This window comes from Caretta caretta, chromosome 7, assembly GCF_965140235.1.
Source record: "Caretta caretta isolate rCarCar2 chromosome 7, rCarCar1.hap1, whole genome shotgun sequence".
Taxonomy (NCBI): domain Eukaryota; kingdom Metazoa; phylum Chordata; order Testudines; family Cheloniidae; genus Caretta; species Caretta caretta.
The window spans coordinates 20,990,990-21,015,097 of record NC_134212.1 but is presented as its reverse complement, the minus strand read 5'-3'; the positions used below and the strand labels follow the sequence as shown (position 1 = coordinate 21,015,097).

The 24,108-nt window shown below is 40.8% G+C and overlaps 1 protein-coding gene across 1 annotated transcript; it reads right to left on the bottom strand.

Annotated features, from left to right (window-relative positions):
- Window positions 1-4,484: 4,484 nt before the first annotated feature.
- On the bottom strand, window positions 4,485-23,970 carry CHCHD4 (coiled-coil-helix-coiled-coil-helix domain containing 4). Its single transcript, XM_048859564.2, has 3 exons — window positions 23,798-23,970; window positions 17,390-17,488; window positions 4,485-5,675 (listed from the first exon to the last, which is right to left on the bottom strand). Exons 1-3 carry the CDS (start codon window positions 23,817-23,819, stop codon window positions 5,383-5,385), a joined length of 414 nt encoding a protein of 137 aa, XP_048715521.1. The 5' UTR covers window positions 23,820-23,970; the 3' UTR covers window positions 4,485-5,382.
- Between the last annotated feature and the right edge of the window lie 138 nt (window positions 23,971-24,108).

Genomic DNA, 24,108 nt, shown 5'->3' with positions numbered 1-24,108 from the left:
TGAACCAAGTCAGCCAAGTTGCTTTGCTGCTACAGATGATCTTGCTGCTACAGATGATCTTTGCTGCTACAGATGATGATCTCACAGGTCATCAAGGGCCCCCGCAAAGTACACAGAGCAATGGGACACTAAATTTTACTCTTGTTCTCAGGTCATGTGACTGGGGAAATTCATCAGTATTATCATGACACCGGTGACTCAGAGTAGCATTTTACCCTGTCATATTTATTTTATGTTTAATAGAATTACTCTGTTGAATATAAAAGAAAAGGAGTTGAATATATTGCATGTGTTTGGGTTACTTCTTGGGAGTGTCCAACTATCTGGAAGTAAGGGGGGGGTTACCCTGTGGTTAGAATTTTCCTGCCAAGCTGCCCTGGTGATCTTGCTAATGAGGCGTGATGGGGGTGGAGGCACCGCCAAATATATTCATAGGGGAAGAAAAAAAGGAAGTTACATCCTGCTGAGATGAAGGCAGAACCCTAACCTCTCAATCAAAACCTGTAAGGAGACTGGCGTTAAAAGGAGGTAACTGGGTGGAGAGGGATGTTACCTACTATTAAACAAACAAAAAGTCCTTCAAAGACTTTTTGACCTAGATTTTGTCTGGTTAAGACTGCATAAAACGGATGCAATTGTTGGCAACCCTTTAACAGACAATTCATTCCAAACATTTAGGTGTATTGTTGTCTCTCAAAAAGATTTTTTTTTAAATAAAAGGTTAATTAAATCAGTAATTGTTTATTATATTTAAAAAGAATTGTTCAGGAAAGACACTAGGGTCACGTCTTCACTAGTAATGCTAAAGCGCTTAGCGTTGCGAGTGTAGTCACGGCAGAGCACTGGGAGAGAACTCTCCCAGCGATCTAAAAAACCCATCTCTGCAAGGGGTACTGCAACCAGCGCTGGGGCACTGTCTACACTGGCGCGTTACAGCGCTGAAACCTGCTGAGCTCAGGGGGGTGTTTTTTCATACCCCTGAGCAAGAAAGCTGCAGCGCTGTAAAGTGCCAGTGTAGACAAGGCCTGAGGAAATAGGTCATACCTAAAACCTTAAGTCAGATGTCAGCAGTCCAGGTAGACAACCATAAATCTTTATTCATGTGTAGGTTAGGTCAGCAACTTCACTTTGTCGTCTTTACTGTCTGACTCATAAGCTCTTTATTAACAAATTAAAGATAAATGTGAGGCAATACATTTACATAGAACTTGTCCACAATTCCTTTAGGCCCCTACAAAACAAGCTCAGGAATATCCCAGATCAGACATTGAAGATCTGCCACTTTAAAAAAAATAAGGTATGTTTGTGGCAGAGATCCAGTACATATTGTTAAAAGTAGTAAACAAAAGAAATTGAAAAGGCAGCAATATTTGCCACATGCAGGTCTATATTCTATCTCCAGCAACTAATAAAAGTGACCCCTTGTCTACAATTTCACCAGCCTGCCATATAATGTTGAGAAGCATTTTATCATCTGTTACTTCTTAAAATAGCCTTGACTGATGATAGGTTTAAATTGGAGCGTGCATGTATAAAAGAGAAACAGCACCAACAAAAGGTAGTAGTGGTGAAGGTGTAGTATGATGGAGTTGTACCAGCCTTGCACAAATACCCACGTTAACATATAAAGTGAAGGAAAGGTTATAGCAACGGTCTATAGCCCACTAACACTCAGCTGTTTCTTTTATCTGTCCCTCTCTCCTCACAAGAGCAGCCATACTAGCTCAGACCAAAGGTCCGTCTAGCCCAGTATCCCGTCTTCCAATAGTGACCCAACTCCAGGTGCTTCAGAGGCAATGGACAGAACAGATAATCATCAAGTGGTAATCATCCATTTAAAACTAGGAAGTTTCCTTCCTATCCTGAGTAGGCAGGCTCTTCATACAATTTTTCTAATATTTCTAAGGACATGGATATTAATCAGAAGAGAGAACTCTTCTGGAGACGGATTCTAGTTGCAATTACCAGTGACAAGAAGACTACGGGTAAGTCAGCTAGCCTCTCTGTGCCTCAATTGTTTCAGCTGTAAAATAGTAATATTTAAGCATCTGCTGTTAGTGAGCCCCCATACTACTTCTGTAAGTGCAAAATACATTATATGACTAATGGATTTTAAATCCCAAAAGCAAGGGTTTTTTACACTGTTTTACTACTGTTAACACAGCAGAGTACTGTGCCCACATACCATGACGAGGAAAGCAGTGCAAGAACCTACACAGAATGAACTGCATACTATATTTTGGCTTGTGCATCACTCTCCACTAAATAAGCCTTTAGCAGACTTTTAGGTCTCAAGTGCAGTTTGTAGAGCTGGCAGTTAGAAGTGGTCAAAAAAAGAAAATTTTGGAAATTGAGCAGAATTGATCTGCAAGTCACTGAAAAATAAAAGTGTAATTATTCCATTTTTAGAGCCACTTTTCAAAGTGTAATTGCATTTTAAGGGACAGCATGAAGAATGAGTGGTGGCTCAATTATTTTAGCCACTAACTTCTAGATTTCTGGTTAAGAAAGAAACTTCTATTGAGTTCTCTTTAAAAGGTAAATCATCATCACCTGCAATTCCAGAATTCCCTTTTATGAAATACTCAGGAGCTTTTAAAAGTGGTTGGCTATCTACACATCTTGTGTACATATAGAAACTTTTGTAATTTTTACTTAGATTGTTTGATGCAGGGACCATCCTTTTCTTCTGTTTAATACAACACCTAGCACAATGGGGTGCTGGTTCATGACTGGGACTCCTAGGCACTATCTCACTACAGATAATTTAGGCCAAAAGAAACCCTAAAGTATGTTAAGCTATATGCTGTAAATACAAAAATCCTTTCATCATCCAGCGTAATGCACCGGGGTAGAACACGGTAACTGATCGACAGTGCACAGAGTCTGGAACAAGAAATTATGAACAATAGAAATGGCATTAGAATGCCATTAGAAATGGCAGGAGGCAACTTAGTTTTAATTTATGACAAGTTACCCAATCTACTCTTAATTGTAAAATTGTATACTGAAAGTTGACATTGTTTTAGTTAGGAAATTAAAAATGTAAGCTCTCTGAGGAAAGGACTATATGCTCCTTCCTGTTTGTACAGCATACAGAAGGTACAACTAGGAACAAATACATAATGATTTTTGACAGTATGGGACAGGTTGACAAGGGACTGAAGTATGGATTGAGATGCAACACAAATACAAGGCTAGAACTCATGCATTCAGTACACAGATGCTTCAAATACTCAGTTACAGATAATAAATCCTAAAGCAGCAAGGTGACAAGGCAGCGTGGGAAAGAAAAGCACACCACAGAAGCACAACAGGCAAGCAATTCTGAGAACAGAGCACTCCTTCACACTCTGGTATTCCTTTAACAAATCACAAGCTGGGTTTCCTTTTGAAAGACAAAGGTTCAGGTACACGTGATTCGTTATCAGTGCTCAGTATTTTTCTGTTTGTCTGAAATTTCATTTCTCCATGACCCAAATGCCTAGTCATCAAGGTTTATCACTGTCACTTTTGTGCCCACTTTCTCAGGTTGTTAACTTGGCATCTGTTTTGCTGACTGTTTCATGCACAGACTGAAACTTTCGCACACTTTGCTTCTTTTAAAGTCTGCCCAGAATACTTGCTATTCAGCCCCCCAGGACTGAGTTATTACCAACTACCTAATCCAGAATGAAGATTCAACTACTACTGAAATTCAAAGAGAGCAGACAGTGCTTTAGAGGCTAGCAGAAGAGAATAAATAGGTCCATTTACACTGAAATAACTTAATAAGAAAAGGAATATTTGTGGCACCTTAGAGACTAACATTTATTTGAGCATAAGCTTTTGTGAGCTACAGCACACTTCATCGGATGCTCAGGAAAGCTTATGCTCGAATAAATTTGTTAGTCTCTAAGGTGCCACAAGTACTCCTTTTCTTTTTGCGAATAAAGACTAACACGGCTGCTACTCTGAAACCTGTCATTAATAAGAAAGTAACACTAAACCAAAGTATTGATATAGGGCATATCAACAGTGTTGAGTGATGAAGCCAAAGGCTTTCAGCCCCCCAAGGGAGGCAAGTATCTAAACATTATCACACCTGCTGGAGCGAAACACCTGCTGGAGCGAATTAGTGCTATTGTAAAATGTACTTTGCTATATTTTGGTAACAACCGATTAATGAGCGTAAAGGCAAGTTACACATGGTACTTTCATATTATGAAAGGGATCTTACCCAAGGCTTCAGTATCACATTGACTATCATGGCCGTCTCTTTGCTAGTGGAAAGGGTGGTAAATGTATTATCCCTTTGACCTGCAAGTTGTAATCCAATGTAATTTTTATAATATACTGTCCATATACAAATCTAAAGCAAATTATCATATCTTTCATGTTACATATACTTAACTTCACATGATTCATGGATTATGGCAAGAGGTTCTTGTTGCTTCATAGCCACTATGGACTTCTGGGAGGTGAGTAAAAACAATGAGACAGGCTTTTAAGCAAGGTAAAAAGATTTTGCTTTTTTAATATCTGCTCAAGTCACAATATCTGCTCTGAGGGTGTTACTCCGGGTAACATTTCAATTTTATTGTCAATGGCATATTGTAAGAACATGTCTATACAGAAGGAACAGGCACTAACAGAGGGACCCCAAAAGCTGGGCTTTCAGAACAAAAGAACACAGTGATCAGCATTCTTCCCATTCACTTGATAGTTTTATCAAAAACTGCTCAACACACCACCATTTTCAAAAGGCAAGAGCCATATTCAATTCATAACATTAAAAAAGCCACACATTTTAACTTTAGTTTTCAGGAAATCTTTACCTGGAATCAGTAGTATATGCAGCCAATACCTTTTAGTGCCATTTGAAATTATGGCGTTTGCAACTTTTAAGCTTAGCTCCTTTCCAACTTTAAGGGCTACTCCCCGGCAGAGAAGCTTTAAGAAATTCCACAAAAAGCTTTTCCTATCAACAGCACAGAACACATTGAAAAGGAACAACTACTGATCAGAATGAACTGAAATGGATATAGACCTGACACACTGGCTAATGGAACTTTTTGGTTGAAAAAAGTATGTTTTATACTTTTACAGACATTATTCAACCCAATCTGCAAACTGAGAACTGGAGAAATTTTTTTTTAAAGCAGTGGCTGTACCCACTAACAGTTTACACAGTACATACATATAGACTTGCTCTTTCTGCAGTGTTTACTTTTAAGACCACAGGGCTGAGGTCTCTGCTCCTGTAATAAGTTATTTCATACAACACAGTGTATAGAACATTAAAGGTGAAACACTTCTTGAAGACTCAAAAGACAGACACTTTTCAAAACGTCCATGTGTCTGATTTTAAGGAGTGGAGACAAGAGCCTCCATGCATCTTCATTAGCTAGATCCCTTCTCCTCTTTGGCTACTGCAGCCTCTGTAGGAGTAGTTTCCAAATCTTTGCTCTGATTTTCTCTCTCTTCATCATCTTCTTGGGGGTAAAGGTCTGGATACTTCTGCATGCACTCCTGCATAGCCCGGAACTGGTCCACACAGTCCGATCCCTTTATTTCTTCTGTGCTATAGTGGAAACAGGAAAAGGCCGATTTGAATTGTTCCCCACAGGGACCACTAGCCATTCCACCAAGGCACGGGCAATTCCAATTGATATCTCCATTCGGCAATATCAATCCTGAACAAAAAGACAAAAGACAGAATAAAAATTAGGTGCCCTATAGGTTTTCTTCTTTGTTTTTAGGTGAATTTTGTTCTATGAAATGTACTGGGCGACAGCACTGAAGTCTGAGGTTCTTTATTATATCCACAAAACCAGTACAGAATCAACAGTGGCAGTGCAAGCCACCCTTTATTGCCTAGCCTTTGTGCCTCAACTCTGACCTGTATGACTCACTGCTGAGAAAGGGAAAGAGGAGAGGTTAGCTCATGTCCCAATTCAGTCTCTGGGAGAATAAAGAAATGATAGGGAAGGAAACAGAGAAGACAATGTACAGAAGAGAGGACACAATGACAACATCACAGGAAAAAGATATCAAGATCTATTCTAGGAATGAAAACACAAAACGTGAAGGCAAGAAGTTAAACAGCTTAACAATATCAAGAAACGTAAGTTTGTAAAAAAATAAAATAAAGTAAATTGGTAATGTTATTATAGGTTGTGCTACTAGCCTTCATCCCCCAAGAAGATGATAACTTAAGGTCACCTGATACTTACCACTATAAGTCCCTGTTTCCAGTCACTTATTATGTTGCCAAACTTTTAACTGTTTGAACTGAAGTTTTCCTTGATGAGTGTCTGCCTCAGTTGAATTTATTTTTTGAAAATTTAAGCCATAAAGCTTCAGCCATTGCTGAGAACAAGGCTAGGAAAAGATGTTTTGCCCATGTTAAAAAAATTTGGGTGACTTTTTCTTTGAAAAGCTTTAGTGACTCCATGTTTGTTACAGGGACTTGAAATTTGGAAGGGCAGTGGCCTTTGTATCAGGGATGTGTCTTTTGCTGTCCCTGTGGAAATCTGCCCAGATTTGGCTAAGTTATATGCTTTATTTATTTATTTGAAGTTTGCACATGCTCAGGAGAGACTTCTTAGAGTTTAAGATTCTCTCTGAAGATTCTATCTGCACAGGGCCTACAGGTTATGTTACCCCAAGTGCTCGAGGGCCACAATTCACGTTTTATTTTTAAAAACAAAAATGAACAAAGTAGGGAAAAAAATAGCTAAGCACTCACTGTAGTATACACACTTAAAACGTTTACTATTTTTTGCTCAAGAATCTTGTGAGTCTCTGGAGTTCATGTCCATTCAACCAGATCAGGCCAGGAGAAAACAGCTTTTACAACTGAAGCAAAGTGGGTTTGGTTCAGCACCCCAGAAGGCACTGAATTCAGACTATATGCTTTACACTAAGCCTAGTAGTAAACTGCACAGTCCCCGTTATACCATTTCTGTGCTGGAAGTACTATTTACTACCCAAAGACTGGAACATTGTCATGCATAGGTCTTTTGGACATGCTCACAGAATTGTCACTTATCCTGCTGGAAAAAATTCAATCTCTTTCATGGACAAGATGTAGCTAGTCCAGTACATCATGGCATCTTTGGCAAACTATAGCTGGGGGGTTGGGGGAGAGAAAGCAGGAGGTCATAAAAAAAGGTGGACAGCCTGTTGAAGACTCTCTATTGCTAGGGATGATATCAAGCAGAAAGAATGAAGATTGATCTTGCAGTGTAAAATAAATATGGTTTTGCTTTGTAAATAGACCAAACTAGAATTTGAAGTCACTGAGGGAAATTACGGAATATCAACTGTTAAAATGACTGGCTGTCTCTCAAATACTTTAAGAACATAGAAAAAGTTTTCTGAAAATAACCTGATCAGGGCATTGCAGTAATAAAATTCCTTGTCATATAACCCTCCAATCTGAAACAGAAATTATTAGTTTTAAAACTCAAGACTGCATGGTGATATAGAAAATTCAATTGTAAATTATGACTTTCCACACATGAATCTTTGGCGCTTACTCCTGGATATTTTAAGAGTAGAAAAATAGGTATAACTCCACTAATCTCATCATTAAAAGACACAAGCTTCTAATACCAACTGCACAGAAACCACATTTTAAAAGAAAGCTGAACAAGAGTAAGAGCTTTGTTCCCAGTGGACCAGAGGCACAGAGGAGTCTCCCTACACTAAAAGTGATATAGTATATTAGCTAGAATTCTACCCAGACACCACTAGGGGCACACAGAACATCCTTTTACATGAAGCAAGTGGGCAGGATTTTTTTTTTTTAATGTAATCTCTGAACTAATAGTAAATTGCACTTTTTCTTCTGGAGGTAGTCTGCAGCACATTGATCCTCTAATCCAGACCTACTGTTAAATACTAGTTGAGGCTACGCTTGAAAACCACTCAATTGGCATCATAACAGATCCAGGGCTTAGGCTGGCAATTCGTTGCAGAGCTCATCCAACCTAAACCCTCTTAGATAATGGAAATTGATATCACAGCCACAAATAAAAATGTCTGCACTTATGGTAATACATGTTTTGTCCTCTCTAACCTACTTAAGTGCCTATAATTAGGTTGTATCAGAGATGCAGAGATCTGCATTAGGATTCCCTTTAACATTATAAATTCATTCTTGGAATATTGACTTTTGTTGCAGTTGGCTTGGAATGTGAGCTTGTATATCTATTATCTATTGCACCTCTAAAGTCTTTCCTTTATTAAATGCTTGTAAGTGGCGTTCTGCTGGGCATCATTTTTTTAAAGTCATCCAACGGCGTTATAAGAACATAAGAATGGCCATATGGGGTCAGGCCAAAGGTCCATCTAGCCCAGTATCCTGTCTTCTGACAGTGGCCAATGCCAGGTGCCCCAGTGGAAATGAACAGAACAGGTAGTCATCAAGTGATCCATCCCCTGTCGCCCATTTCCAGCTTCCGGCAAACAGAGGTTGCCCATCCTGGCTAATAGCCATTGATGAACCTATCCTCCACGAATTTATCTAGTTCTTTTTTGAACCCTGTTATAGCCTTGGCCTTCACAACATCCTTTGGCAAAGAGTTCCACGGGTTGATTGTGCGTTGTGTGAAAAAATACTTCCTTTTGTTTGTTTTAAACCTGCTGCCTATAAATTTTATTTGGTGGCCTCTAGTTCTTGTGTTATGAGAAGGAGTAACTAACACTTATGTACTTTCTCCACACCAGTCATGATTTTATAGACCTCTATCATATTTCCCCTTAGTCATCTCTTTTCCAAGCTGAAAAGTCCCAGTCTTATTAATGTCTCCTCATACAGCAGTCATTTTATACCTCTGATCATTTTTGTTGCCCTTTTCTGAACCTTTTCCAAGTCCCAATGTATCTTTTTTGAGATGGGGTGACCACATCTGCACAGAGTATTCAAGATGTGGGCGTACCATGGATTTATATAGAGGCAATATGATATTTTCTGTCTCATTATCTATACCTTTCCTAATGATTCCCAACATTGTCAGCTTTTTTAAGGCATTTGACTTGGTACTACATGACATTTTGATTAAGAAACGTGAATCATATAAAACGAACTTGGCACCCATTAAATGGATTAAAAACTGGCTAACAGAGGTCTCAAACGGCAAACTGCGAATCATTATCCAGCAGATGTGTTTCTAGTGGGGTCCCGCAAAGATTGGTTGTTGGCTATTGAACATTTTTATCAGTGACCTGGAAGAAATCATAAATCATCACTGACAAACTTTGCAGATGACACAATAAACGGGGGAATGGTATATGCTGAAGAGGATAGGTCACTGATACAGACCAAGTGCGATCACCTGGTAATCTGGACGCCAGCAAACAATATGCGTCTTAATACACCTAAGGATATATCTAGGAACAAAGAATGTAGGCCACACTTACACGATGGGGGACTCTATCCTGGGATGCAGTGACTCTGAAAAAGATTTGGGGGTTGTGATAGAGTCACTGCACATGCGCTTCCAGTGTGATTCTATGGCCAAGAGGGCTAATGCGATTCTTGGATGCATAAACAGGGGAATTTTGAGTAGAAAAAGAGTTATTTTACCTCTGTTTTTGGCACTGGTGTGACCTCTGCTGGAATACTCTGTTCAATTTTGGTGTCAATAATTCAAGAAGCGTGTTGATAAATTGGAAAGGGTTCAGAGAAGAGCCATGAGAATGATTAAAGAATTAGAAAACACACCTTATAGTGACAGACTAAAGGAACTCAATTTATTTAGCTTAACATAGAGAAGGTTATGGGGTGACCTGATCATAGTTTATAACTACTACATGGGGAACAAATATTTGATAATGGGTAATTCAATCTTGCAAATGTATAACATGAGCCAATGGCCAGAAGCTGAAGCTAGACAAAACCTCAGACTGGAAAGAAGACATAAATTTTTAACAGAGAATATAATTAACCTTGGAACAATTTGCCAAGGGTCATGGTTGATTCTTCATCACTGGCAATTTTTAAATTAAGATTATATCTTTTAGAAAAACATCTACTCAATAATTATATTGAGGAAGTTCTATGGCCTGTGTTACACAGAGGTGAGCCTGTATGAACACAATGGTCCCTTCTGGCATTGGAATCTAAAAATTTAAAATACCCAGAATGCAAGAAGTGAATATGAGTTTGGCATATCTTGTATATTTTATAAGGGCACTTAACATTTATGTTTTGTACACCTTTAAAACACAGGAATATAAATTGCAAAAGGTGCAATGATGATGAGTTAACATTCTTAGGAGAACCTTTGTTTTAACTTCCTTACTTCTGAATATTTCAAATTCAAAACATTAACATTTTAGTTTCTCAATCCTCTTCAGACACACTCCCCATTAAAAAAACCTCAGGAAAACCCCAAAACAATTAGCCTTGAGGAACTTGTAGGCTCTTCAAAATTAAGTTATTGAAGACTGGGAGCTTAAAAAGCTCTGCTGGTTTCTTTAGCAAGACTGGAAAGCCACACAATTCTCTCTTGCAGTGCAAAGAGGAAGTCAAGTCATAAATTTATCCTCAAAACTCACTTCTACTGTCTCACCTATGAAAAGTTTAAAAAACCCACAAAAGCACTAAAGTTAATGGAACTGTCAAGACATGTACCCAACTTGATCTTGTAGCATCCTTTCCTTACGCTGATTTTTTTTTTTTGGTCTGTTTATGATCCTCGTTTATTGTGTAATGGGAAATTTAAGGGAAGGGCCTGTGCCTTCACCAGGAGTTTTGGGAACCACTCCTGCCACTAGACAATTATTTCAATACAGAACCTGCTTTTACACTGAAATCTATTTATTTAGAATCTTTTGTGATTAACTAACTCTTTCTACATAAGACATTAGTTATGCTAACAGTGCTGTAACATTCACAAAAGTCACCTGGCATGCACAAACTATTTAAAAACAATTATAACAGGTTTCTCAATTTTATTATATAGATTTTGCAAGTGATAGGAACAGGTCCTCAGTTAGGAACAGTCACCCTGAAAAATTCGACACCTGTAATATTCATCTGTTTGCATGTGGAAGCAAAAAGCAAAGTCTTAGATTGGGAAAAATATTTTTTCATCTTTCTGTAATTCAAATGCTGATGACGAGATTCTTAGGCAATTTGCCCTGCCCACCCCTGCCAAGAAAGGATGTTATAATGAGAGTCACAATGTAACTTTAGGTACTGCTTTTATGTTCTAAAAGCTATAATTAAAATCTCTCACACACTTTGCCATCCCACTTAGTTGGGAATCATCTGCAGCTTTGCCCATTGTACTTTTAATACTTCTGGCTTAGAAGGTGGGCTCCAGACATTTTAATAATTGTAACTGAATCCTCATAACTGACAGTGTAGAAGGGGAGAAGAATAATACACCTATATCTTACCCAAGAGAAACAGCATATAATTAGGATTTTCCTATGCAAACTATTGATCAGAAACTTAATAAAGATAATCTTTGATTTAAAAGAGGAATTTAACAACTGGAGCTGCAACTACAATTATGTTTTGCATTGTAACACCATGTGTTAGGGAGGCTGCAAAATAATGATCACATTCTGCATAAATGTAAAGGTTTACATTATATTAGGACTCAGTGCAGATTAAGGCATTTATATAATAATCATATTCCTCCTTAAATGTGATTATTCTGTGTATAGTACAGTAAAAAAAGATCAAAAGGGCCATTACTGTGAATTATGCCACAGAAGTTGAACACTGGAAATCATATCTCCTGTTCAAAGTATAAGCTAAATTAAAAAAACCTGCTTGTTACTTTATGATCGCCTAAAGACTTTTCCAATTTTCTTTTCAATAAAAACCACACAATAAACTAGAGCTCCTGCCCTACAATGCTTCAAAATGTTTTGCCCATGTCTTTCCTCTCCATAGATTTCACTCCACTCAGATACAACTGCAATCTGTGATATGTGAATTGTTTATTTTTTTTATTTGATTGTTTTATTGTTGTAGCTTTGGAAAACCGAAGTGAGAAACTTTGAGAAAACCCTTAAATTTTGGCAGCAACTCACGGCATATTCAAAAAAGCATACTACAGTATTTAATGCAGAAACCACTTTCATGTTGGATCATATGTATTTCTAATGGAAAGGACAAGGATAAAATATCCTTTTCACTGCAAGATTTTCCCAACACAACTAGCTTCTGGCCTTTTCTCTCTCCTCCCCCACCCATAATAGGCCTGGACAGGCCAAATTGGGAATATAAATCCAGAGTACAGCTAGCAGGTGGTCTAAAGTGCTGGAATTACTGCTTTGTGAGAGGATACATATCTCCCTCCCACCAAAGCCCCTCCACATCCAACATAAACATGGCAATTTCACTGGCCCTTCCAGATGAGTTGTCTTGGCCACCTTAAAATTCTGCCCAGGCTGTCCAACTGGGAAAGGATCTAGACTCTACGACATACTAACTTCATTTGTGCAACCACTGCCATGAAAGAACAACACAGAAACTTGTCCTTACAGGTCCCAAGAGAACAACTATGCTCAGAGTTCATGTTCGAATCACTTGCATGGCTGTTCTGCATCACACCAACGCCAAGAGATCCTTTTCTTCCCTCTTTTGATCTGGCACTGACAATACAGCAAACCTCACTGGCTTGCTGGACCATAATTAGTAATATAACTCAAAATATCCTGAACTGTTACGGCTCAGTTCCAATAAGGTAAGTTTAAATTCACACACCCCATTACTAGAGAAGCCCTGGTTGTTGAAGACATGACTTCTAGTGCAGAACAGAAGTGTCACTTAAAAAAATTCCAATACATTGTCTTTACAATGATAACGGGAGATATTCGAAGACTTGAAGCAGCTTCCTATATCCCAAGACTGCATGAATGTAAGAATTTGCCAATATAAGCAGCAGTCTTTTTTGTTCAGTTATACACCACGTAAGGTGACTTATCAGTCTATGAACTGTTAACATGCATTATAACATCTCCAAGAGCTTATATGTTCTCCAGATGTGAGGTTGTGGTGGGATCTTTATTTCTGGTAGTCTAGTTTTGCAGAAGAGAGACAGGCCAGGCAGAAGGGAGTTGGGATCTTACCACCGCTATATTAATCAATGAAAAAGATCACCCATCACAGGCTATTAACACTATACTTAAAACGGCTTTTTCTAAAATTTTGAGACAGCATTTAAATACATTTCCTCATTGTTTTTTCTACAGAGTACAATAACTGGCTGATCAGATAAATTTCTCTCAGAAAATGCTTTTCATATAAGGGTCAACTGTGTTACAGAACTGACTATTTGTAGATACTGTGGGCTCTATTCTCCTCTCCATAATCAGGGAGTTGTATATACAGACATAAATTGAGAAGAAAACAGATGCAAATAGTTTGGATTTCATGGCCAGTACCAGATTCTACTTGAAATCTTTAGAAGCTGATACACTGCTTTCATAGAGGAGATGCTGACAAATCTTATTGTGCAGATTGGTGAAAACAAATCTGCTGTTTGAGCATTGGCTCTTAGCTAGTAACACATCCTGCCTGAAAATATGAGGGGTAAAGGAACTCCTGACAGACACTAAACTTTAGCTTCAACACATCTTTCAGAAAAAAGACACACACACTGGAAAGTTTAAGGGGGAAACCAGCTATTTCTTTTCATCTCAGAAAGGGTGTAAGGTTAACCTCAATCACACCAAGCCTGCCAGTCCCATATATTGAGAAAGCCAATTGAACTTATTTTGAGCACCTTATCTGAGGTACATCATCAAGTACTGTGTAAGAATGTCTGTTTCTACTTACCTGTTACTGTGAAGTTATGTTTAATCATCTTTTATTACTAGCTTTCACAAGAAGTTCCACATGGGCTGTTCTCTCAACCTACCACCTAAACATAACATTGTCTTAAATTCACAGATACTGGGCTAATACTAAATGTCTTGGGTTAAACAACTGCACACACCAGGGTTAAATGTTCTTTCTAACATACATATGCTATCACATCCTTACTGAGCAATACCTCAGAATATCGCCCCACTTCATAGATTCTAGCAGCCTTCTGAGTGGGTGAACTGACTGATGGCCGAGAGATTGGGGTACAGAGCATCTCTCACTGTACTGTCCTAAACTTCAAGAGAAACTTTTGACTTTGAATCAAGAATGCTATGGGAAGGAGTCTGGTAAGTTACTGTTCTATCTGAAAGAAGTCTGTTCACCTGACATACATGTAGCATCTAAAGTCAAAAGATTTCTCTATTCCCTTGTCCCAATTTTCATTTAGATCATTACAAAAGTCAAAGGATCCATGTTGAGGATGTGTTCAGATAGAACTGTTCACTCTGAATACTGCTGTAAACAGGTTCAGAATCTGTGCAGGTATGTAATGCATGCTCATTTTAGCACAAATCTATGTATGAAAACAAAAAAGTTTAATTATACAGGAAAAGATGGTTCAGATTAGACTGTGTACTGTATGTTTGTTTGTACCACCAATATCCTTTTCTGAGTGCTAAATGATGTGTGAATACTGCCCCCTGGAGATTAAAATGCTAGGGGCAGAGTTTCTGCTAGCTACTGTATGTTTAGCAGATTTTCAGCTGGGAAAAGAAACAACTTAGCTTAACTTCAGTCAAAGTTGGAGGCAACAAGACTTGATACTTAGTATACCTCAATTCATGCAAACTGAAGTAGACATTACAGCCAAATTTCAAACTGGAGTACCTGAACTTATGCACCCAAATAAAAGCAACCAATTTTCAGAATTGCTTGAGTGTCCACAGTTCCAATTGATTTCAACAGGAGCTGTGAATAGTAATAGCACCTCTAAAAATGAGATTGTTTCCATTCAGGTCCCAACTTCTGGCACTCATATTTCAAACAGTTGCCTTTTGTGCCTGGTGAACATAAAAGCAATCCAATAAATCCCAAATCCAGTCTTAAATTTTCACAGACATTTATTAGCCTGGGTCAAAATATATCCACTCAGCTTTTACCATGACTATAAACTAAGATATTTTACTCACCGATTTTAAGAAAAAAAGATTACTTGCCCAAGGCAACCATGATTTTACAAGGCTTAATCCCATGTTATTCTGTCTCACAAAAAGCAGAATAAAAAGCAATAGTAAAAGCAGAGAGTTCTTAAATTTGTTCACTTGCAGATGTGAACGGTTTAGCAACAGTACTGGTTTATCTTGCATGATATTTTGGCAAACTTCAGTTCCAAACTGCAAATGTTAAATTACTTGCCTCTTAAGGCATTAGTGACAACTGGATCCCTTTAGAGTGGTCATTATGTGACAGGAGGAGGAAAATAGTTTTAGTACTTGTTGAAATGGGTTACTGGGTGTAGAATAAGTAGTTGAGGCTGAAGGGGGACCATTAGAAAACATGCAGAATAAAGAAGTTAGAGAAACACTAAGCTACTGTATGGCATTAAACTGCATTAACTCCTCCTCTTAGACCTGTTCAAGACATGATTAACGGTCTTTGGGGGAGCGTACTGTAACGCCCATATTCCTCATTTTCATGGAATTGTGATCTCACATATAAAGCATGCCTTGTAAGGTATCAGGGGAAAGGTTATGCTCTGCTGAAAGTCATTCTCTATCCATATATGTGTATCATTAATGCATATGAAGTTATGAGAAGTGTGTTGTATGGTGGTCACTAAAACATGCTGTAAGTTGGGGAATCAGCCAGATATTAGCTCCCCAGAGGCAAAAGCAAGGAAAGTAACCAACGCCCAGGCTGGGTGTCAAACAACCCATCAACAGCCATTGTCCAGCAAGGGAGCTACAATGCAATGACTCACCTGCATGAGGCCACACCAGAGGAATTGCTCAGCCTTGCCTGGAGAGACTCAGCAATGCCCCCCAGACATGCCTGGACTTGTACTCCCCAAGCACATGGACTGAGGATATAAAACAGACGGAGTGGACACGTACTGGGCCCTTCTCCTGTCCCCACCTTCACTGCAAGCAACTAAGGGCTTGGCTACACTTGCGAGTTACAGCGCAATAAAGGAGCCCCGGGCGCACTAGCTCACTACCTGTCCACACTGGCAAGGCACGTAGAGTGCTCTGACTCCGCGGCTAAAGCGCTGCTGGTACTCCACCTTGGCGAGTGGAATAACATTTGCTGCGCCCCCGCTGGAGCGCCACGGAGCCAGTGTGAACGAGGTGTTGCTTTACTGCGCTGTGATCAGCCTCTGGAAACATCCCATAATCCCCGAAAGTCAAGTGGCCACTCTTGTCATTATTGTGAAATCGGCTGCAGGAATGCGGAAATGCCCTTTCAAAGCTCCATTCTGGAGAAGCCAGCTGCTTATCAGCTCTGAGAAAAAGCAAACATTTACTGTTTGCTTTGAGTGAGGGGGGGTCTGAACTTACAAGACAGCATGTTGACACACTCTCCCCACCACATACACACAACACACCCCACCCCACCCATTTGAAAAGCACGCTGCAGTCAGTTGCATGCTGGGATAGCTGCCCATAATGCACCGCTCCCTATGCTGCTGCAAGTGCCACAAATGTGGCCACGCCAGTGCGCCTGCAGCTGTCGGTGTGGACAGACTGCAGCGCTTTCCCTACTGCGCTCTCCGAAGGCGGGTTCAACTCCCAGAGCTCTACTTATGCAAGTGCAGCCATGCCCTAAGACACTGAGAAGAAAACAAGACTCCAACAGAGGTGACTGGCCTGCAATATCCAGTGGGGTGTTGCCCAGTCTAATAGGGTTGAGAGTTTAGACTGCGTGCTTTTATTTTATTTTGGTAACCACTCTGACTTTTTGCCTATCACTTAAAATCTACCTTTGTAGTTAATAAATTTGTTTGTTTATTCTACCTGAAGCAGTGTGTTTGATTTGAAGCGTGTCAGAGACTCCCCCTGGGATAACAAGCCTGGTGCATATCAATTTCTTTGTTAAACTGACAAACTCATAAAAGCTTGCAGTGTCCAGCGGGCATAACTGGATGCTGCAAGACGGAGGTTCCTGGGGTTGTGTCTGGGGCCAGAAATATTGGCTAGTGTCATTCGGTTGCACAATCCAAGGAGCAACTTACATGCTAGGGGCCGTGCGTGAACAGCCCAGGAATGGGGGTTCTCACAGCAAAGCAGGGTAAGGCTGGCTCCCAGAGTCAAGGATTGGAGTGACCTAGTAGATCACTGGTCCAGATAACATGAGAGGGGAACACACACAGACAAGGATTATGTCTCCATTTAAAAGTAAAAAGTAAGTTAAAGTTAAAGAGTAAGTTTAATGGTACTGCATTAGGAAAAAGAATGACCTAGCTTTTAGAGATTCTCTGGGGACTTACTCCACTAATTTAAATGGGAGCCACAAAAATATATTAGATTGTTAAATATATGTCTTACCATCCTCTTACCAAATGTTACTGACCTTGGTCTTCATAAGGGTCATTGGGGTCATCTGCTACCAGTTCTGCACTGCTTGGTGTCTCATGGTCCTCTTTGGTTACGAATATAATTCTGTCTTTTCCTAACATTTTAAGGAAAGACAAAAAGCAAGAGTTCAGAAAAAGGATTAAGCTGAGACAAAACAAGCCATTTACAAAGCCGCTGCACAGTACGAGCTTTTGAACTGTTGTGCATGTAAACAGATGCATTCATTTTAAGAGCTAATGAGTCTGCTCTACTTGACCCTGGTTAGTCTTCAATTGGAGCAGTGTTCGGTTTTGGGCATCACATTTTAAAAAAGACAAATTGGAGAGTGTTCAGAGGAGAGCCGCTAAAAAATGACAAAAAGATTTGGAAAATAAGACCTACAAGGAAAGGTTAAGAGAATCAGGCTACGTTCAATCTAGAAAAAAAGTTGACTGAGGCGAGACAGGATAACTGTCTACAAATACAGAAAAGATGGTATGAAGAGGACAGGAATCACTTATTCTGATTAATCAACAAGGACAGAGCAAGACATAATGAGCTTAAGATACAGCAGGGTAATTTAGGAAAAATATTCACATCTTTATAAGAGCAGTTAGGCAACAGAACTTGATGCCAGGGGAGATGTAGAGGGGTCCTCATTGAAGGGATTCAAGGCTACTATAGGTGTGCATCTATCAGAGATTCTGAGTCAACTGTTAGGATTCATGGACTTGGGGTTAGAAATTACTCCAGGACCCACTATTATTTGTATTTCAGTGACACCTAGGAACGACACTAAAAAAATTAGGGACCCTTTATGTGAAAAGACCTTTCAGAATTAAAGTTATAAAAGAACACAACAATGGCCATACTGGGTCAGACCAATAATCCATCTAGCCCAGTATCCTGTCTTCCAACAGTGGCCAGTGCTAGGGGCTTCAGAGGGAATGAACAGAACAGATAATTATCCAGTGATCCATCCCCTGTCACCCATTCCCAGCTTCTGGCAAGCAGAGGCTAGGGACACTTCAGAACACGGTTTTGCATCCCTGCTCACCCTGGCTAATAACCACTGATGGACCTATCCAGTTCTTTTTGAACCCTGTTATAGCCTTGGCCTTCACAACATCCTCTGGCAATCCACGGGTTGATTGTGCATTGTGTGAAGAAATACTTCCTTTTGTTTGTTTTAAACCTGCTGCCTATTAATTTTATTTGGTGACCAGTAGTTCTTGTGTTATGAGGAGTAAACAGCGCTTGCCTATTTATTTTCTCCATACCAGTCATGATTTTATAGACATCATATCATATCCCCCTTTAGTCATCTCTTTTCCAAGCTGAAGAGTCCCAGTCTTATTAATCTCTCTTCACATGAAAGCTGTTCCATACCCCTAATCATTTTTGTTTCTCTTTGCGGTACCTTTTCTGAGATGGGGCGACCACGTCTGCACGCAGTATTCAAGATGTGAGCGTACCATGGATTTCTAGAGGCAATATGATATTTTCTGTTTTATTATCTATCCCTTTCTTAATGATTCCCAACACTGTCAGCTTTTTTGACTGCCGCTGCACATTGAGTGTATGTTTTCAGAGAACTATCCACAATGACTCCAAGATCTCTTTCTTGAGTTGTAATAGCTAATTTAGACCCCATCCTTTTATATGTATAGTTGGGATTATGTTTTCCAAGGTGCATTACTTTGCATTTTTTAACACTGAATTTCATCTGCCATTTTGTTGCCCAGTCATCCAGTTTCGTGAGATCCCTTTGTAACTCTTCACAGTTTGCCTGGGTCTTAACTATCTTGAGTAGTTTTGTATCATCCGCAAATTTTTCCACCTCACTGTGTCCACTCTTTTCCAGATCATTTATATGTTGAACAATACTGGTCCCAGTATAGACCCCTGGGGGACACCACTATTTACCTCTCTCCATTCTGAAAACTGACCATTTATTCTTACCTTTTGTTTCCTATATTTTAACCAGTTATTGATCCATGAGAGGACCCTCCCTCTTATCCCATGACAGCTCACTTTGCTTAAGAACCTTTGGTGAGGGACGTTGTCAAAAGCTTTCTGAAAATCTAAGTACACTATATCCAATGGATCACCCTTTTCCACATGCTTGTTGACCCCCTCAAGAATTCTAGCAGATTGGTGAGGCATGATTTCCCTTTACAAAAATCACGTTGATTCTTCCTCCAACAAATCATGTTCATCTATGTGTGTGATAATTCTGTTCTTTACTACAGTTTCAACGAATTTGACTGGTACTAAAGTTAGGTTTATTGGCCTGTAATTGCCAGGATCACCTCTGGAGCCTTTTTTAAAAATTGGCATCACATTAGCTATCCTCCAGTCATCTGGTACAGAAGCTGATTTAAATGATAGGTTACATACCACAGTTAGTAGTTCTGCAATTTCACATTTGAGTTCCTTCAGAACTCTTGGGTGAATACCACATGGTCCTGGTGACTTATTACTGTTCAGTTTATCAATTTGTTCCAAAACCTCCTTTAATGACACCTCAATCTGGGACAGTTCCTCGGATTTGTCACCTAAAAAGAATGGCTCAGGTTTGGGAATCTCCCTCACATCCTCAGCCATGAAGACTGATGCAAAGAATTGTTTTGTTTCTCCACATTTTGTTTCTCTGCATTGAACTTTAGTGTCCCATTAGACAGTAAAGACAGGACCCAAACCATATTCTCTTGAGGCATCTAGGCAGGATTTCCGCTAGGATATACTAAGGCAGCTAAAAACGGCAAATGTAGTGGCTAATTTCAGGTGAGCTTTAAAGGTCAGAGCCATAAGGCACCACTGGCTTGCTAAGAACACCTGCAAACCCCCTATTGCTCTCGCCACATATGAAGATGCAACATAACTTAAAAGCAAAGTAACTAGCTTCCTACTGATCTTTCCCAGATGTCAAACACCAGATAACTTTTTTTTTTAAATAGTTAAAATATTAACTAGCTAGCACTGGTTAAAGTTTAGCATAGAAAAAACAATGACCATCAGTCAATTACTAAGAAACTATGTACCACATTACACCATTTATTCATGTAGTTCAATATTCCTCCTCCAACAGAGAAAGCTAGAAAACCCCATAATATATCTAATCAGCTGTAGCCAGATTTTATTAGGGTGCACATCACTGGAGTAGAGTTCCACAATGCTATACGTTTGGAGCTGGGAGATGATGTGGGGCAGACACCACAGGGTTTAGGGAGGAGTTTATCTTATGCCCTGAAGCATTCAAAGTGATTAGTCTTATCTTGGCAAGCATGGCTACCGTCAAGGTGACCTTAAGAATTACTGCTCTTTGTGGAGAAGTTTCTTTCTAATATGCATGTAAGGTAATTTGCTACAGAGCAGGTAGTACTTTTAGGCAGTCTTGACTGTGACTTGTCAAAAATTTATTGATTTTTGCAATTGAGTTACCATAAGAACTAAAACTCAGGTGCACCTCCGTATATATCCTGTTTACAGTCTAGTTAAACAAGAAACTGGCAGCTCTTAATTTGTAACCCAAGGTCACAGCTCATTTCACTGAAGATCAGGGACATTGAAAAGTTACAGGTTTCAGAGTAGCAGCCGTGTTAGTCTGTATTCACAAGAAGAACAGGAGTACTTGTGAAACCTAGAGACTAACCAATTTAAGGATGGCAATACCACAGCTTCCCTACAGTAGCCAGTAAAACTAAAGCTTATGCTCAAATAAATTTATTAGTCTCTAAGGTGCCACAAGTACTCCTGTTCTTTTTGAAAAGTTGAAAACTGGCTTGGATAGCAATATCATCAAATGGACAGAGAGTTGGCTAAAGGGACACAAAGGGTATTGATAAATGGCACATGTGCTGAGTTCCAGGCAAGTGTCTAGTGGACTATTGAGGGGATCTTTTGTATTAGGGATGGATTTAATATTTTTATTAGTGATTTACATGAACAAAGTAAAGAGCACATTAAATTTGCCGATTATATTAAATTGGGAAGTGCTGTGAACACTATCAAGGATAGAAAAATACAGTCTGCATAAGATTTGAAGGGTGTAAACACTGCAAAAGTAGAACTCACTGTGAAGGTCCAAGGGTATACAAGTGAGCTGTAGCTCACGAAAGCTTATGCTCAAATAAATTGGTTAGTCTCTAAGGTGCCACAAATACTCCTTTTCTTTTTACTCTGAAACTAGAGTAATGGAAAGTTTAGAGGAAATTTAGGATGATTCTCAGGGTAAATTTTTCTAACTGAAGTCTATGAGACTGCAGAATAGTCTCCCAAAAGGAAATGTTGGAAACTTCATTGGGAAATAATCTTTCATTTGCGAGGGAAGAGAAAGGGTGATATACAATAGCCTCCTTCTATCTCACATTTCCTTGAAGCTACCACAATGAGTCAACAGGGAGGGTAGGATTAGAAATTAAGGCTTTCCTAGCTCTCGGTAACATGATTGCCATTAGTGGACACATGCAAATTACAAGATGTATAAACGTTTGGTGAAATATTTACTAATCTTCATTTCGATGTGTCTGAAATATACCAGTTAGATGTGTGAAGTGTCTTTGTGGCAATTGCTATTTCAAACACCGTAGAGTGCATGACTGCAAACCCTTCACCCTGTCAAGCAAACTTTGCAGCCATGAATAATACTGGAACAAATTATTAATCCATGTGTAAGCACCTAGAGGATAACAGGGTTATAAGGAATAGCCAGCATGGATTTTTCAAGAAAAAAATCGTGCCACAACAACCTAATGTCCTTCCTCGACAGGGTTACTGGCCTAGTGAATAGCGGTGAAGCAGTAGGTATGATATATAGGGTCCTACCAAATTCCTGGCCATGAAAAACATGTCACAGACTGTGAAATCTGGCTACTGTAGGAAAGTTGTGGTATTGCCATCCTTATTTCTATGCTGCCTTCAGAGCTGGGTGGCCAGCAGCAGGTCTGGCTCCTAGGCCGGGTGGGGGGGCAGGGAGAGCGCGCGTGGGGCTCCATGCGCTGCCCCCCACACCAAGCACCAGCTCTGCACTCCCATTGGTCAGTTCCCGGCCAATGGGAGCTGGGGATGGTGGTGCCTGTGGGTGAGAACCACACAGAGCCGCTTTCGAGCCTCAGCCAACGAGCTGGACCTGCTGCTGGCCGCTTCCGGGGTGAGGCGCAGTCCTTGGTGCCACTACAGGCAGGAAGCCTACCTTACTACCCCCGCTGCACTCCTGACCAGGAGCTACCCGAGGTAAGCCTGAGCCCGAACCCTGAGACCCCCGGCCAACCCGGAGCCCCCTTCTGCTCCCCAAACTCATCATCCCCAGCCCCACCCTCGAGCCCGCACCCCGTAGTGCCATACTAGGATATCCATGTGGAGCCAAACTGGCATGCTCCCGGTATGTCTTACACACCACCCTGTGCAGCTTTGGGGTTTTCCTTGTTCTCCCATCTGAGTACTGACCCAGCTCAGATAGCGAGAGCTAGCACAACCACAGTGCAATCTGGCTAAAAGACATAGAAATTACAGTGCCAGATTGAATGAGTGGTCCATATAACCCAGTATTGCATCTCCAGCACAGACAGCACCAGCCCTTCACAGGAAGGCACAAGGTAACCAGATAGTGGACAATTAAGTCTCATCTACACAGTGTGGCAATGCGCACTAGAGGGGTGTGAATCCTAAAATGCTTAGGGCAGAACGTTGGCATGTTTTAGAATTCACCCAACCCCCGAGGCACCACGTAGACTAGCCCTGAGAGTAGGTTCTTATTTAACGCTTGCTATAAAATGGCTTATGCTGCAAAGTGCAAGGGTTTTATTTTTTACATTGTAGCATAACTGGGTATTTTTACCATGCGTACATATGCCTAAGCCTTATTTGATGCCTACTAAACCTCTGGCCTCAGGGACATCTTGTGCCAGTGAGCGATCAACTCTCATTATTTTATCACAAATCTCATGATAGGCGACGTATTTCTTAACATCGCAATTACTGGAATGAAGAGACTCAACTGTATTTTTTTTTTTTAATAAAAGAAGCTCCTAGCGGTCATGATTGAGAGGAGGGGGAAAACACATGAAAATGGGACACGAGCAAACCCTAAAGGCTCAAAAAACCGAACGCAAACACGGGGGAAGGGCTCCTGGTTTTACAACCCCCGAGGCTAGCCAGCCGCACTGCACCCGTGAATTATGGCCCTCGAAGGAGTACTGCCCGTGACGGCTGCGCAGGGCGCCGCTCGGCCCCGCGTGCGGGCAGGAAGGCGGCTCCGCGTGCTCTCTACCCCACGCGGGGTCACCGTGGCCGCCCTCCGCCTCACGCGCTCTCTTTCCCCAGCCCGCAGCCCCCAAGCCGCGCCGTGCCGTGCCCCGCCCCTGAGAGCGGGCCCTTCCCCCCCAGCACTGAGGGGAGGGCCGGCCCTCCCCCCGCCACGCACCTTCTTGCCTGCAGTAGGACATGGTGAGGGACGGGGTGGTCTCTCCGCAGCTCCGGCCCGCGGCGACTGACTGACTGACCCAGCTAGCGACCCGTCCGTCCCCGCCAGCGCCTGAACCAGCGGCGGCCGGCGCGCCACACTGCGACCTCTCACTCCGCTCCCAGAAGGACCCCGGGCTGCCCGGCTCCGCGCCTGATTGAGAGCCTGAGAGCGACCTCAACGGAGGAGCCGTTAGGGAAGCCGGGGCCGCAGCCAGGACCCGGAGCTTTGCCGGCCACCCTTCCGCCTATCCCGGCGTGCTTTGCGTTTTG

Excerpts from the sequence above, each read along its gene's own strand:
- CHCHD4 (XM_048859564.2), bottom strand. The coding sequence starts at position 23,819 with ATGTCCTACTGCAGGCAAGAAG. Across the intron at positions 17,489-23,797 it reads GTCCTACTGCAGGCAAGAAG|GAAAAGACAGAATTATATTC; the intron begins GTGCGTGGCGGG and ends TTAAAATGTTAG. Across the intron at positions 5,676-17,389 it reads TGACCCTTATGAAGACCAAG|GATTGATATTGCCGAATGGA; the intron begins GTCAGTAACATT and ends CTTTTTGTTCAG.